This window comes from Semicossyphus pulcher, unplaced genomic scaffold, assembly GCF_022749685.1.
Source record: "Semicossyphus pulcher isolate SPU_LCO1_2020_fin unplaced genomic scaffold, fSemPul1.0.p SCAF_6, whole genome shotgun sequence".
NCBI lineage: Eukaryota > Metazoa > Chordata > Actinopteri > Labriformes > Labridae > Semicossyphus > Semicossyphus pulcher.
Window position 1 is genome coordinate 13,482,467 of NW_027211737.1, and position 14,116 is coordinate 13,496,582.

The window sequence follows — 14,116 nt, forward strand, 5'->3', positions numbered from 1 at the left end:
AGCTCTCAGCTTTACACCATCACAGAGAGAGAGAGAGAGGATGTGAGGCAGCAACCCCCTCCGCCTCTGTGCAGCCCACATAAACCTGTGGGATAGATGTGACCTTTGTGGAGTTGGATTCCTCACAATTAGATTAAATATGAAGAAAAATCCTCTCTGAATTAGAAATAACAGAGGGAAACTGATAATTGAATTGGTGGAACATCCCAATCTTTATTTATTCAAACTTTCTCCATCTTTTTTTTTTTTTTTAATTCTGGGCTTATATTTAGATAAAAACAATAATTATAAATAAGGCTATCAAAGCCAATATCTATGCAACTGTATTGTTTTAAGCATAAAGTTAAATAATTTGAGTCCATGGTCTTTTTCCTCCGCTGCGTCCGTTTGCGTGTAATTAAATAGTGCCATGCGCACATATCGCTCTGATCTGACAGTAGTGTATCTAAAAGCGGTCCCTGTCCTGTCCACCTCTTCCCCCGTCCCCTTCCAGCTCTACCTCTCCGTAATTGAATTAGCTCGGTTTTAGGCGGGGGGAGGGGCTTGGCTTTGTTCGAGTGACGCCCATTCAAATAATTTCAAACCAATGGGACTATCCCCCGCTCCGCCGTAACCAAACCCACTCCCTCAGTCGGCGTCTGGAGCTGCCTGCTTTGCCTGCCTTTGCTCTCACCTTCCTGCGTGCCCCGGCGTCTTAAACCCCCAAACACAAGAAAGGAGGAAGACTACATAGCGCGCGCATGGGAGAACGCGAGGTTTTTTTCATGCCTGCACGTCGCACTACGATGGCTTATATATGAGGAGGACACTTTGGGATGCGGACATAAACAAGCGTCTCCACGGAGAGAAGCGCATGAGAAAACACACCGCTGTCCGTCCTCTCTCCCACACCGAGAAGGACTCCTCCCCACCTCGGCCGTGACACCTCCGGTAAATCACCGAGGAAGGATAACAGTCTGTTTTTTTTTACGCTGGGAACGACCACACCGAGCCTTACATTACGATTCATCCGCCAGAGACTGCCTGACTGTATGGCTTTAAAAAGTTGCCTGGAGAACATGGACATCTGACGTGCGCCACACGCCGTCATTGGACACATTAAGCCTCTCTCTCTCTCTTTTCCCCATCACATCTTGGACTGACTGATCTCGTGCGCTTTGGGTTTGGAGTAAGAAGAAGTGTTGAGCAGTTGTCATTTGCCCTGACACAGGCTACATCCAGTGGCTCCCTGCATCAGGGGAACATTACCTCTCCACAGAACACCCTGCCTGTTGTGCTGCGCATTTGTGTGTGTGTGAGCTCACTGTTTGTGCATTAGTGGGAGAGATATTTAATCAGCCCACCACGGATTTGTCAGAGCTGACATCCTGCGTGAAATAAAGCCCATGATTCATCTGGACCCTCGACCACCATCACAGAGAAAACACGGTGACGCGTCGCTTTTGTAACTTGACATTTTCCAGAACAAGTGTCATCTCCAGCGTCCCCGTGAATGGTCACATTACCTTCTCCATGTTGTGCGCATTTGTATGTGTTTAGCATTCACAAACTGCGCCAGCAACACACGGCCACATGTGAATGAGACTCATCACCTGTCCCGGTTGAAGCGCCCCCCCAAAAAACTCGCCTGACTGACCGACACAGAAGAGGAATACGTGCCCAACTTTTGCTGTAGTGATGCTGCAAATGGAAATGGTCCTCTTCGTCTGCCTGGTGCTGTTGATGTGTGTATTTAGCCAGGAGCCCAGTTCCAAAGTGGTGGCAGACCGCTACGCCGTCTTCTGGAACCGGACCAACGCCAAGTAAGTGGCCCGAGAGCGGACAGGTTTCACCGCGATGTTCCGTCTCTTCCATCCGCATGAACCCCGGGGTTCATCTGTGTTTGTTCTCCGCAGTGAGGGCAGAATGCCAGTAGCTGTAGGTACAGGCTGTGGCTGAGAGGATGGGAACAGGAGTGTAAAGGGAAAGTGTGTCTTATTTTCAATACGTGGCTGCTCATTACCAGCGCGTCCCCCGAGGAAACTATAGATTAAAACCGTGCGTAATAAGGCCTGGGCACAATAGTCAGCGTCTGCTGTTGCATCGCTGTAGCCGCTGTCAATATTGGTCATATCGGGAAATTCACCGTGTCGTTGTGAGGTATTGGTTCAGAATCTTGAGAGGTATGAGGCTCTAAAACCTGGAGCTTTATCTGTGGTTGTTTGTCTGTCCGGCGGTGCGCAGTGGACCCTTTAACACCTGTATCTAACTAGTTTCAACTGTGCTGGACACCAAACAATCAGCACAAAGTTGATTAAATGTGGTCGTGTATTGCTTCAGAAAAGCAGCGTAGATTCGTGGCGTTGTGTTTGGGAACTTGACTTGTAGCTATACGTGCAGGCCACACGTCTCAGACCTGCGTAGTGAAAACAGCAGCTCTGTTTTTCAGGTATTTACTGTGAAGCTTCAAAAACTAGCGAAACTAAATAAGAGCAGTGAGATGTATCAGTCAATATTAAATAGACCCCTCGCGGAATCCTGTACTATTACTATAATAACATTTAAAGCCATGCGAACGTCTCAGCACTTCTTAAGGACATAAAGTAGTGCTTCATTAATATTATAAAGGCACCAGCAGATACATCAAATTACAAACTCATTTTTAAGTTACAAAGACAAACAGAGGACTAGAGACTTTTAACATCAGTGTTCATAGCTATTTTCTATTTATTATTAATGTTTAAAATAGTCAATGGGGCATGTTGTATGTGAAGAAAAGTGTCCGAGAGAAGTGGAGGAAAAGTTTTATTAAGTCTTAATCTTGGATCATTGGCATTCAAGGCTCTATTGTAAATTAAGAAAATATTTTTAAACTTGTGAATAACAAATATTGATAAATTTACTTGCTAAAATTGAACCCAAATATATATGAACATAAAATCCAGTGAGGCGGGACGGCATTAAACTGTGAAGGGGATTTTATTCCACTGTAGTGTGAGAGTAGTGATGGCTGTACAGTATGGAAACTTTTCCATTCCATACTTTAAAAAACTTTTACTCTGTGTAACAATGTGCAGCTTCCTCATTCTGAAGTGGCTAAAAAAACATACTTTTCTTTTACTCTTTTTGCATATTTGTGAACACAGAAACTCATTAACAAAGTCAGAGGCTCAGGTCACGTCCTGTCCAAATGTCTCCAAGTAAAATATTCAAACAATAAATATTTATAAATGTTTGAGGAATAAAAAAGTTGATACTTTTTTACTTTTAAATTGTATTATTATAAGGAAAGGTGTGTTTTTAACTTGTTGTCTCAGACGGGCCACACGGGACGACATCAGCAGAGTTAGAATAAAAGTTTCTCAGGAGTCCTTGAGTCAAACTCCTCTCTGCTCAGACAGCCTCCACTCAACCTGAGCATTCAGTTTATATGTTAGTCGAGACGGCTTTTCAAACTAAAAGCCCCTCATGGAGACTGTACAGCCTTATCCCGCTCTTAATAAGTCTAAATACTTCTGTGCAGTTTTACAGAGATCTCTTTCAGCTGCCAACCGCACTTAGTATTTGTTGAATAAAATGCTCAGCTTACCCTCCAAAGTGCGCACAAGGCCATTAATAGCACACGCCGAATTTGTTGCACAACTATTTATATTCAGTTTGAAGTTTGTGAAAACATGATTTATTGCTTGGAGCAGTTAGTGGTCAGGGGTACAGACGCAGGGCTGACTGTAAGCCCTCTCCTGAAGCCGGGGCCAGTGTAGCGGGGTGCGTAGATCCTCGGCCCTGATATACCGTAGACCATGACTGTTGTGGTCTGGGGCTCTGCTCCGGCTCACCCTGCCTGTTTATTTATGGAGCGCTTTCTTTAACACAGGCAAACACAATGGTAGAGCCGAATGTAGATTTCTGCTTGTGATAGACGTACTTTTATTAGACAGCACGTTGGGGGTTTTTTTAAAACAAAAAAAGTTTGGACTTGTCGGGCCGCTCGGTTAACTTGATACGTTCCAGATGTGCTGACAAGTTTTCTCAGTTTCAGCGAGGAGGGGGAAAAAAAAGGTGAAATTTAAGTAAAACTACTGTTAATCTCACATCTGACACAGTAACGCTGAGGCAGAGAGCGGAGACGACAAGAACCCTGTGATCCACTTGGCTGCTCGCTTGTTGTGCCTTCGTCTCTCGTCGGGTCCAGAGTAATATCTGAGAAACGGAGAGCTTCCTGAGCCTCATCTGTTTGTGAAGCTCTGACTCGCCTGAGGAAAGGAAACAGGTTTTCACAGAGGCTGCTAACAGCAGTCACTCCGTTCTGCTTACTCTGAATACAGTTTGCCTGAGCCGGAGAGGTAACGTAGCAGCAGAGAGATAGCAAACTGGTCTTATTGATGACTCAGTTAATAAATATTGAGTCCCTTTCTCGGTCTGTTACTGTAGGGAGCTTGTGTGGCACTGTAACGTAACGTGCCTGCGTGTGCCTTTGTTCTGAGGCTACAGTCACACCGAAAGCACGGCTGCTGCAAGAACTCACTGTGTGCACACAAACAGGCACTTTATAACGGCAGTAATTAAGCTAATGATCCAATGTGTCATAAATACTGTTAGAGGGAAACTTCAAGTTTAATTCAACGTTTTTTCACCTAGTTTCTCTCTCTTGACATTCTCCCTTGCTAGTTGCTCAGAGCTCGTTTTACTACCTCCATTCATTTCTGCACCGCCTGACAATGCACGCTCCCTAGACTTACTCCAGATAGACGATCCGTCAAGCTACGAGCTGTAGTTTTAGTTTGGCTGTGTCAAAAATGTTGCTTTTAATTCACTGTGCCCGAGTTGGATCGCCGTGTGCGATACGTTCTGCTCTTGAATCACCTGAAATGCACAGAAAGGATAAAAGCCTACACGTGACAGTTCATTAGAAGTTTGTCACATCTGTTTCCGTTGTTTTAAGGACGTTTTAAACCGAATTTAAAGTTAAAAACACACAAAAAGTCCTTAAAAAGTGATCAAAAGTTTTACATTTTCTTCTTACTTGCGGCATGTGCTGCACAGTGGTCGGAAAGAGTCCAAACTAGACGTAGACAAAAATAAGCAAAAGGTCGAAGTCACCTCGGCTGTTGTGTGACTCCGGTAGACAAAACACCCCGGTGTGGACACTTTTACAGCTCAGACTTGCAGCAGTGTTGAACTGGGACATCAGATAAGGACCCTATGTGTCTCAAGTGGAACGTTTCGTCGGCTAAATGTTTTTGCCGGTTAGAATTTCTCCGGTTTCCAGGGTTTCTAATGATAAGCAATTGGTGGATTAGTGGGGGATTTTTTATTGGTTTAGTGTACTGTTATCTGTGATAGCGGTGCCACTGTTGTGTCTGCTGGGTGTTTACTTTGTTGGTGACTGGGGCAGGGGCTGAGGGGATTTCCACACCGTTTGGCTGGCTCCAGTCCACCGCAGTGTATCTCAGCTCTGGCATGAGACGAGAAACTTGCTTTGAGTTTTTTTTTTTTTTCACCTTTATCTTCTCTTTTGCTACCCATATCTCCACTTTTTATTTAAGTTCTCTACGGTTTAGATTTTCCTAAAGATTTTGCCCATCAAAAAGTAGTTTAAAGAGCCATTCTGAGAGAAATCTTGAAGGTTTATGCGTCCTCAGAGAGTTCCTGCAGCTTGAAATAACTTTAAATAAAGGGACATTTCTCCCTGGTGGTTTGGCCTTCTGCTACTCGCCTACTGTCTTTGCTTGTGAGTATTTATTCTAATGAGGGGACAGACAGCGGCTCTAATGATGTCTCAGCTGTAAAGCCGAAGAGGCAGCCTTTTCCTTCCTCTTCTCCCCCGCTGCCCTTTCTTCCTCCCCGTATCCCTCCTTCGCTTTCTCCCGTGTTGCCTCTCGGCCCTCCCTCCCTCCCTTCCTCTTCCTCTCCGTCTCTCTCTTGCCGGGGCCCTGAAAATGAATGAATACAATTAGATATTTCGGGAGTCCCTCCACGGTTGATGGTGGGGAAAGACGCGCAGAGGTCAGGCACACTCGGAGAGGAGCTCAGGGAGAGGTCACACTCTGACGGCGAGGCATAACGAAGCAGAAAGTTGGCCGGGCTCGCGAATGACAAACTCGTAACTAGAACTCTCCTTGAAGTGGAGTGTTATTAACATAAACAGTTTGATGCGGTTGTGGTCATGTAAATTGCTCAAGGTGATTTGTATTTTGCTGCATAATTTGTAGCACAACAAACAGCCGGGGAAGCATTATTCTAACACGCTGGCTTGTGTTGTAGTTTTACAGTTTTAGTCTTACGCTGACTGTAACTGGAGGCTTATGGAGGCTACAGTCGTGTTGCTGGTATCAGGGACAACTTTCCTTTGTTGCAAACATGCCTGTGCATGTTGGAGTGTGCAAAGTACCAAATGAGCAATGAGGTCATACAGGAGACTCATAGATAGCAGTTGCATCTTTCTCCTCTGACTCCTCATTACCCTCGCAGACCATCGGGACATGGGCAAACGTCTTGCAAGCGTGTATGAAAAAGCTAACTGCGCGCTAACAAAGGCACGTAGGTGGAAACTTTGTCCTTATCTGTTTCCAGCAAATGTGAAAATTATACGCTACAACTTTTATTTTCAATTAACATTCTGCAAACCTGTCATTTCTAAAAGCAAGTTTATATTGCTAAAGTAGGTAGTTAGTGACCCCACGCTCGTACCTGCAGTCCCCATTATCTTTTCATACTGACTCATTCGCTAGCACTCGCTGCTCTCTCCTCTCCTCTGCCTCTCTTTCTCTTCCTCCATCTCTCCCCGAGTCTGAGGGCTGATTAGTTCTCGCTAATGACCCCTCGCTCTGTCATTCTTTTATGCCTGTGGCATTGGCAGGCACCAGCAGCCACCGAGCTACGGGGACAGCGAGAGCAGGAGACACAAAGAGAGCGAGGCAGAGGATAGAGAGAGAGAGAGAGAGAGAGAGAGAGAGAGAGAGAGAGAGGGGAATAAACACAGGAGCTGACGGAAAAGCAGCAAACTGTAATGATGCTGTTGTGCGATGTAATACTTCTATTAGGCTTAAATGGCACTCTGTGTTTTCTCAGCAGACCTGTAAATGCACTTTCCATTTAAATTAGATTTTTTTTTTCTCTATTAACTAGAAAATGAGCCCAGCAGGCAGTAGTCAATGCTTAGTCAATGTGCTTGGCAGAGCAGCTGTTGTCAGGCGCGCGGTGGGAGAGGGGGAGGACTCTTGGCCGTGACCCTCGTGGACTTGCTCCGCGGCGGACAGAAGCGGCCCTGTCGCCGGGGAAGCCTGCCGCTCAGGCCGCAGGCTTGGATATGCTAATGCTGCTGGAGCAAGGGAGCTACAACTGGGAAAAGGACATTCCCAATAGTTGGGAATTTTTTTTGTATGAATCTAAAGAATAATCCTATATAATATATCAACCTGGATTATTATTAATTGTTAATATAAATATTTATTATAGTTTTTTTCCCAAATAATTTTTTATTTTTTTTGCAAATAAATAGAAATAAAAACTTTTTATGATTTGAAAATGTAACTTGAGTTTTATTTTTTAAAATTATACTTTTTTGTGCTTTTATTTTGGTAAGTAACACAAACAGAAAATCCCCAAACTTGTATTTGCTTGTGATTATATATCAATTACTCAATGATATTTATATAGCACCATGAGTTACCCCACTCTACACACAGAGCAGGTATAGGCTGTACTACACACCCGATTTAATCCAGTGTTAAATTAAGATAAATATTCCTCGTCCTGCCCGTGACTAACAACGTTGCATCTCTTCTCAAAGCCTTGACATAACTACATTGAAATGTTCCACCAAACACTGGAGCAGGTCTCTTCTAATGTTGACAGAGAACGACAGTATTGACTTGCACATGTTTCCCTCCCTTGCCCGGGGAACCAGGTTTTTTTAATGTGCAGGTTTTTGTTTTCAGAGTAATCACTCCAAGGTCAGACGGAGTGCTGAAACTCTGCTATCAGCTGAGCGATCTGTCTTCTAGCCTTCATTCAACCCGTGGCTTTCAGGGGAGCGCTCTGCATGGCTCTTACTTGGAAACAATAAAGTATTAAATAGCTTACGCAACACCCACATGTGCCCAGCTCGATGCGGGAATTACATTCTGCCATGCGGACGATAAAAAAACATAAATATCATTTTACACTTTGTTGCCTTTCTTCTGGATGCAGGAGTTTGTTTATTCAGGGGCTAATTTTTCCTCTGTTCCTGCTCTCAGAGTCTCAGTTTCACTCAATATTTCAAAGTTGTGGAAAGTTTCTTTTCCTCCAACTGGCTCTTTATTTTTCCTTAAGTTACTCTGTGCCGCGGCGGAGCAGCTGCTGGAGCAGATCCGGCCTTCCAAAACTTGTACTTTCACAGCAAACACCTGAGCAGATTTCTAGTTAAAATAAAAACCGTAGACATGGAAAGAAAGAGTATTCTTGGCTTCCATATCCGAAAACGCTAATGTTTCCTTTTAAGGCCTCTAAAAGGGAGCGATTAGCAGGAATACAGGCCTGCTGCAGTTCAGGAATCTCGCTATTGTGCAGTAAGTCCTTGCGTGGCTGAAAATGGCGCTTCCATATCCTCGTTCGGCTTCCCTGCTCCCCTCTGTAAGATGGAGGCTTACAGGCAGCTGTTACTGTAGTAACACTTGGCTGATCTATCACCCCTGACCAGAAAGGGGCGCTACTGAGAGTGCTCTGATACCCTCTATGCCCTCTTCTCTCAGCCAGAAGCATTTCAAGTGTACAGTCGGACTGAAAGCTACAAACAATTATGTGATCCAAACCAGCTCTGTCTGGCGTGCTCCATTTGACCTCGTTAAACTCATTTACTGTCAAGCTCATGTTGTATTTACAGGAACACCAGAATCTAAAGGCATCCATTTTTTTTTTGTTCTCTCCCTCTGTCACTGGTCACTATTCAGCTGGAAAATGTGACGCGAACGATTGAGACTGTTGGCTTTTTTTTTTTTTTTTGCCAGACACATTTTCCACAGATAATTCCTTTCATGGTCGGCTGGCTTCGGACCTTTACGCCGCCGTTTTCCTTATTTAACTTGGGGGGCTGCGGGGGTGTGGATGGATGTTTTTCTAGCTGGGCAGCAGTGTGGAGAATAGATCCCAGAAGAGAACACATCTCCAGCTTGTGAATAAAGACCTAATTGACGGGTTGTAGCCAGTTGTAAATGACTCATGAGGTAATACTTCTTCTCAGACGGACGGGGAAACACACAGAGGGACTGTACAATGGTGCGGCCTGCTTTCCCTTTGGAATTCAGACGGTTTATTCCCAAACTTAGACGTCTATATTTATTATATATTTTAATTTTAGAAGTTTAAACTTGCTTCTTTTAGCAGCAGATGGTGTGAGTGTCTTTGTGTGGCTCATCTGGCGTGTTTTGTTTGCGTTGGCACGGTCCTATAAAAGGTGAAAGCGCTTATTAATCCCCTGGCCTTGTATCCGACATGAACACGTCTTTGTAAAGTTCCAACTACTGCGACAAATTTCCACTGACGCAAAACATACACAAACAAACAATCCGACAATGTTGCTTTCACTTTGTTCAGTCTACCGTTGTGGCGAGACGTGCCAATAATAAGCTAGCTGGTATTAGCCTGCTTGAATTGACAGTAGAGAAAATACTAGCAGCCAATCCCCCCCCTCCTCTTCTTCAATACTGGGCCGTGAGACTGAAAGGCGGCCATTGTTCTGCTCTCTCTCCGTCCACTCCACATAGCCGGGGCTGAAAGTAATGCATGTGCTTTAAATGCAGGGAGAAAAAAGAGAAAGCGAGGGCAAAAGGAGAGGAGCGAGGGAGAATGGTGTGAATGGATGGCGAGGGGGGGGAGAAAGGGAGAGTGCACAGCTGAAGATGTAGTACGCTTTCGGAACAGAAAAAAAAAACAGAAGCAGAGGAGGAGTATAATGCGAGCGCCAGACACATGCAGCAAGCCAGGGGTGACACAGTGTGTGGAGAAGAAGAGGTGGCAGTTTCCCTCATTTCCAACTAGCCTTATCCATCCTCTCTCGTCTGCCTCCCTCCTCCTCCCCTCCCTCACTTCTTGTCTGTCCTTGCCAAGGTTTAAAGATGCATGTGGCTCGCTGGCTCTCCGTCTGTCTCTGCTTGGTGGTGGTTCTCCAGGGGACGGACTCCTGGTCTTCACCCTGAGGAGGTGTCGTCTTTGTGGTCCGGGTTTTAGTGACACTGGGGCTATTTTCTACAGAGACAGGATTAAGGCAGCTCAGGTTTAGACCCCTGCTTTGTTTCCTGTGACACTGAAGACTCCCGCACACAGGCCTGTGTTTACTTGGGGGTTGGTGCTGTGGTACTAAGTTGCATCTTTACGACTGTGACACTCTGCACAATGTGCCCTTGAGAGTGCATTTTTTTCCCCCCACTATAATGCATGTATCACAGACAGAGTGGCAGGGTGCGTGTAATGCAGCAGCTTGATGGAGGGTTCAGTCCTAACTGTTACATATCTGCTGTGGAGACAATCAGTACAGTAAGAATGAGCTGGTTTTGTCTTCAGGAGTAGATACACTTTGCATAAAATCACGCGTTTGAATGAATTAACTCGATAATTATGCATAACTGTGATTCTAATGGTGGGTATCTAATTTTCTATCAAATCTCTGCATATTTGTCTGCTTGTCTCTTGCTGCGTCAGTCTGAGGGTTTCGGGGTCTTTGAGAGGCTAAGTGGGTTTTAGAGCGAGAATTAAATGCAAAATTACATTTATTTTTCAATTTAGCTGCTGTATATTATAAAAGTCTGTGTTATAATTTCAAATGAGCTAAAAGAGAACTTCAATGGCTACTAATACTACATTCGGCATGAAAGGCTCCATTTCTTTTCAGATCTACCCTCCTGGCTCCGAGCCCTTTATAAGGCAGATGCTCGTCTGATCGTAGATCTGAGACGAGTCTGGAAATCAAGCAGATAATAAATCATGTTCAAAAATGTATAGCGCAGATCTGACTCCTAACGTCTTCAGTTGAATTGGTGTTTTTTGTTTTTGTATATCCATGCTCCGGTGCTCCATGCTTACTTTCGTAAGTGTGTGTGTGCGTGCACGGTTATCCCGAGCCGACCTCTGCAGCAGCAGAACCTCACACCCTCTTACTACAGCACAGCGCAGCACTATTCCTGACCCAATTCTCCGAGCCGGCTCCTCTGAGAGCTGCCTGATAGTTTCCCCTCGTGTTGGGATGTTGCATTGTGCACGTCTTTGTTTGTGTGTTGTGGTTCCTGTGTGAAGCTTGACCGAAAAAACGATTGATGCCCGAAATGTGTGATAAATCCCATCTTCACCCTCTCCTCTCATCTGAGTCCGGCTTTGACTGGATGGCTTACGCTGAACATTATCCCACATAACCAAATATGACACCCTAAAGAACATAGGCCGACAAACACACACAGACACACACACACACACACACACACACCACTGGTTTGGAAGGGTAGTTCATTATTTCTTTAGTGAGGTTCAAGTTGCAGGAGATGTGGTATTTATTCTACTTGTTTATTTTCTTCCTTTAAATCAGCGCGCAGCGAGCCTTGGAGTGCAGCAGCCTTTGAACCGCGGCCTATCCCATGACTGCAGCGCGGGGTATTAACCCAGAGCCACTGAGAGGCTTAAAAAGCCATCAGCTCATTGTCCGGAGACACAAAAACCCCCTTCCTCTAACCCCCCCTGTCCTTCTCCTCTCTTTTCCTCCTTCCCTCCTTTCTTAAGAATGCCTTGAGCTGGCCTTTGCCGGCATTCATATTAATCAGTTTTAAGGGTCTAATGAGATAAGTGAGACTTAAGGGGAGTCCCCAAAGTGGCCTAAGTCCTGCGGATAAGCAGAGGTGATGAGCGCTGCCTATGGTTCCATCCTCAGAAGTGTGTGTTTTTCTTTTCCCACAAAGTCATGCATACAAAAGTTTCTAATGTCCTTAATCTCAGCAAACCAAAACATCTCCAAACCAGCTCCACTGAAGAAACAATCATTGCCTCGTGAATGATGAAATAGTTTCAATCCTTTGATTTGGTTGTGGGCCGGGGGTTGAGACGCTATAGCGCATCTTTTTCTTTATAACTTCCTCCTTTGTTCTAATCCCCCCACCCAGCTCATGCCCTCTGTTCCTAATCCTGCCAAGCATCCCTGATAGGCCGCTCCGTTTCCTCCCGCTCCTTCCCTCTCCTGTCTCTGGCTTCATCAGACCTTTAACTACTGTCCTTGTCCTCTGCTGGAGGAGTCCTGCTGAGGTGACCCAGCATGCTCACTGTCAGCATTAGGCTCAATGTTGTGGCTGCAGCACATGACTGACAGTGGCCTAAACTCTCGTTCCTTCTGTTTTTCCTCTCTTTTAATCACTTTTAAAAGCACGCACCCCCATCCCACCCCTACAGTATGTCAGTGATAAAACATGGCGGGAAGTCGAGCAAAAGCCAGACACAAAGAAGTCAATATGGCGGCTATGTGTGAACTTTCTTTTTGAGTCTAAATGTTCAAGAAAAAAAGGAACAATTAGGCTACAGTGATTAAAGATGAACTCAGTCAGGATAACGTTCACAAACAAAGATAATCTGGGGTTTGTTTGATATGATTATGTGTAATTGTTATTTTTTTCCCAAAGTAAATATGCACATTCTTAAAAGGAAAAGAATGGTGGAATATTTTCTGCGCACATGTGGCTCTTTGTGCAGCAGACGCTGTCGCTGAACTCCACAGTGAAACTACTGGAGTAGCTGCAGCGGGACAAAGTCCTGTGAGAGTTCAGTTTCACCTGCTGTTCTGTTCCTCCGGGCCGCAGGACTCCACGACCGGAGACATTCCAGCCAGGATTAGAGCGTGCACGGCGAACGGAAGCACAAATAAGAGGGAGTCAAGGGCCTTTTTTTTTCCTTAAAGAAACCACAGAGTGTTTGTCCCGGCTGTCTGAAGGTTAATGTGCCTTTGACATTTTTAAAACACTGTGAGATTTTTACTTTGTGATTCAAAGAAACATTTTGCCATTGAAGACAGAATTTTGTAATTTTGATAGTGAACAAATTAAAGATTAATAAAACTTTATTTACATTTATTAAAAACTACCTGAATTACAGTGACAAAAAATTGTGTTTTGAGAAATTGTAATATTGTGTTACTTCAATTTTTTATTGATTATTTAAAATGTATTTTATTTGAAAAGTGGTTCACAAATAAAATTTTACAGTAAAATTTAAATTAAAAAAAAGCAATTTTATAAATGTCATACTTATTAAAATTTTTGATGCCACACAAAAAAAAGTTTTTAATTTTACAATAAATAATAAATAATAAAAGTATATTTTTGACAATGATAGAAAAAACAGCAACATAATTTTAGGTAGTTTTTTTTTCTTTTTGAAATAAATAAATATTTATTCATGTTCTGGGTTTTGAAAGTTTTCAATCTATAATTTTTTTCTTTTTTCTTCTAAAAATTCAAACTTACTCTGTGTTTTTACACTTTTAATGGAAAAGTCAGAACATTTGCAGATATTTCTCTGGTAGTATTTTTCACGAGGTCCAGAGTTGAAGTAGATGATTAGCCTGTAGGAAAGCAGATGCATCATATTCCTGGTGTTGGATCAGAGTGCGTGCTCGGCTTTGGGTGGAGTGATGAAATATTCATCAGTGTTTGTGATGTCTAAGAAGAGTAGCACTTGCGAAGCTTTGCACGCAATTCATGAAGAATGAAGTGGAGGTAGACGTGAAGGTGACGGGAGGTTGTCTGCAGGCTGGCTTTATGACCTTCAATAAGAGACATGATGATGGCTGGTATGATGTTACAAATTTACACTATGGGAGTCAGTTTTTTTGTCAAATTTTTTTGAATAATAAAAGTTTGTTTTTTTAAATTCAGATGATTTTTTTGAAGATCTGCCCCTTTATTCCTTGACTTCTCTTGTTCCCTGGCTGACAGGTGTCACTCTAAGTGTCCGTGACAGTGTCACACTTGTCAGTCTGTGACTCCCCAGCTCCTTTAATAATGCACTACAGCCACATTTTAATGTCCTCTCCGGCTCTCCATCCTCATGCTGTCTCTGGGATGTAGAGAGCTGTCCTTACATTAAGGCCAGGTCAGATTGCGTCTGCTGGCGTACATTAGCAGCA

At 44.0% G+C, this 14,116-nt stretch overlaps 1 protein-coding gene across 2 annotated transcripts in view; it reads left to right on the forward strand.

Moving 5' to 3' along the window:
* Positions 1-676: 676 nt before the first annotated feature.
* The window catches only part of efna5b (ephrin-A5b), a 101,096-nt gene continuing 87,656 nt past the window's right edge, over positions 677-14,116 (forward strand). For both annotated transcript variants that reach the window (XM_069683335.1, XM_069683336.1), the window contains exon 1: positions 677-1,802. In XM_069683335.1, the coding sequence (XP_069539436.1) occupies positions 1,678-1,802 (125 nt within the window). In that variant the 5' untranslated portion in view covers positions 677-1,677. The remainder of the gene's footprint in view (positions 1,803-14,116) is intronic.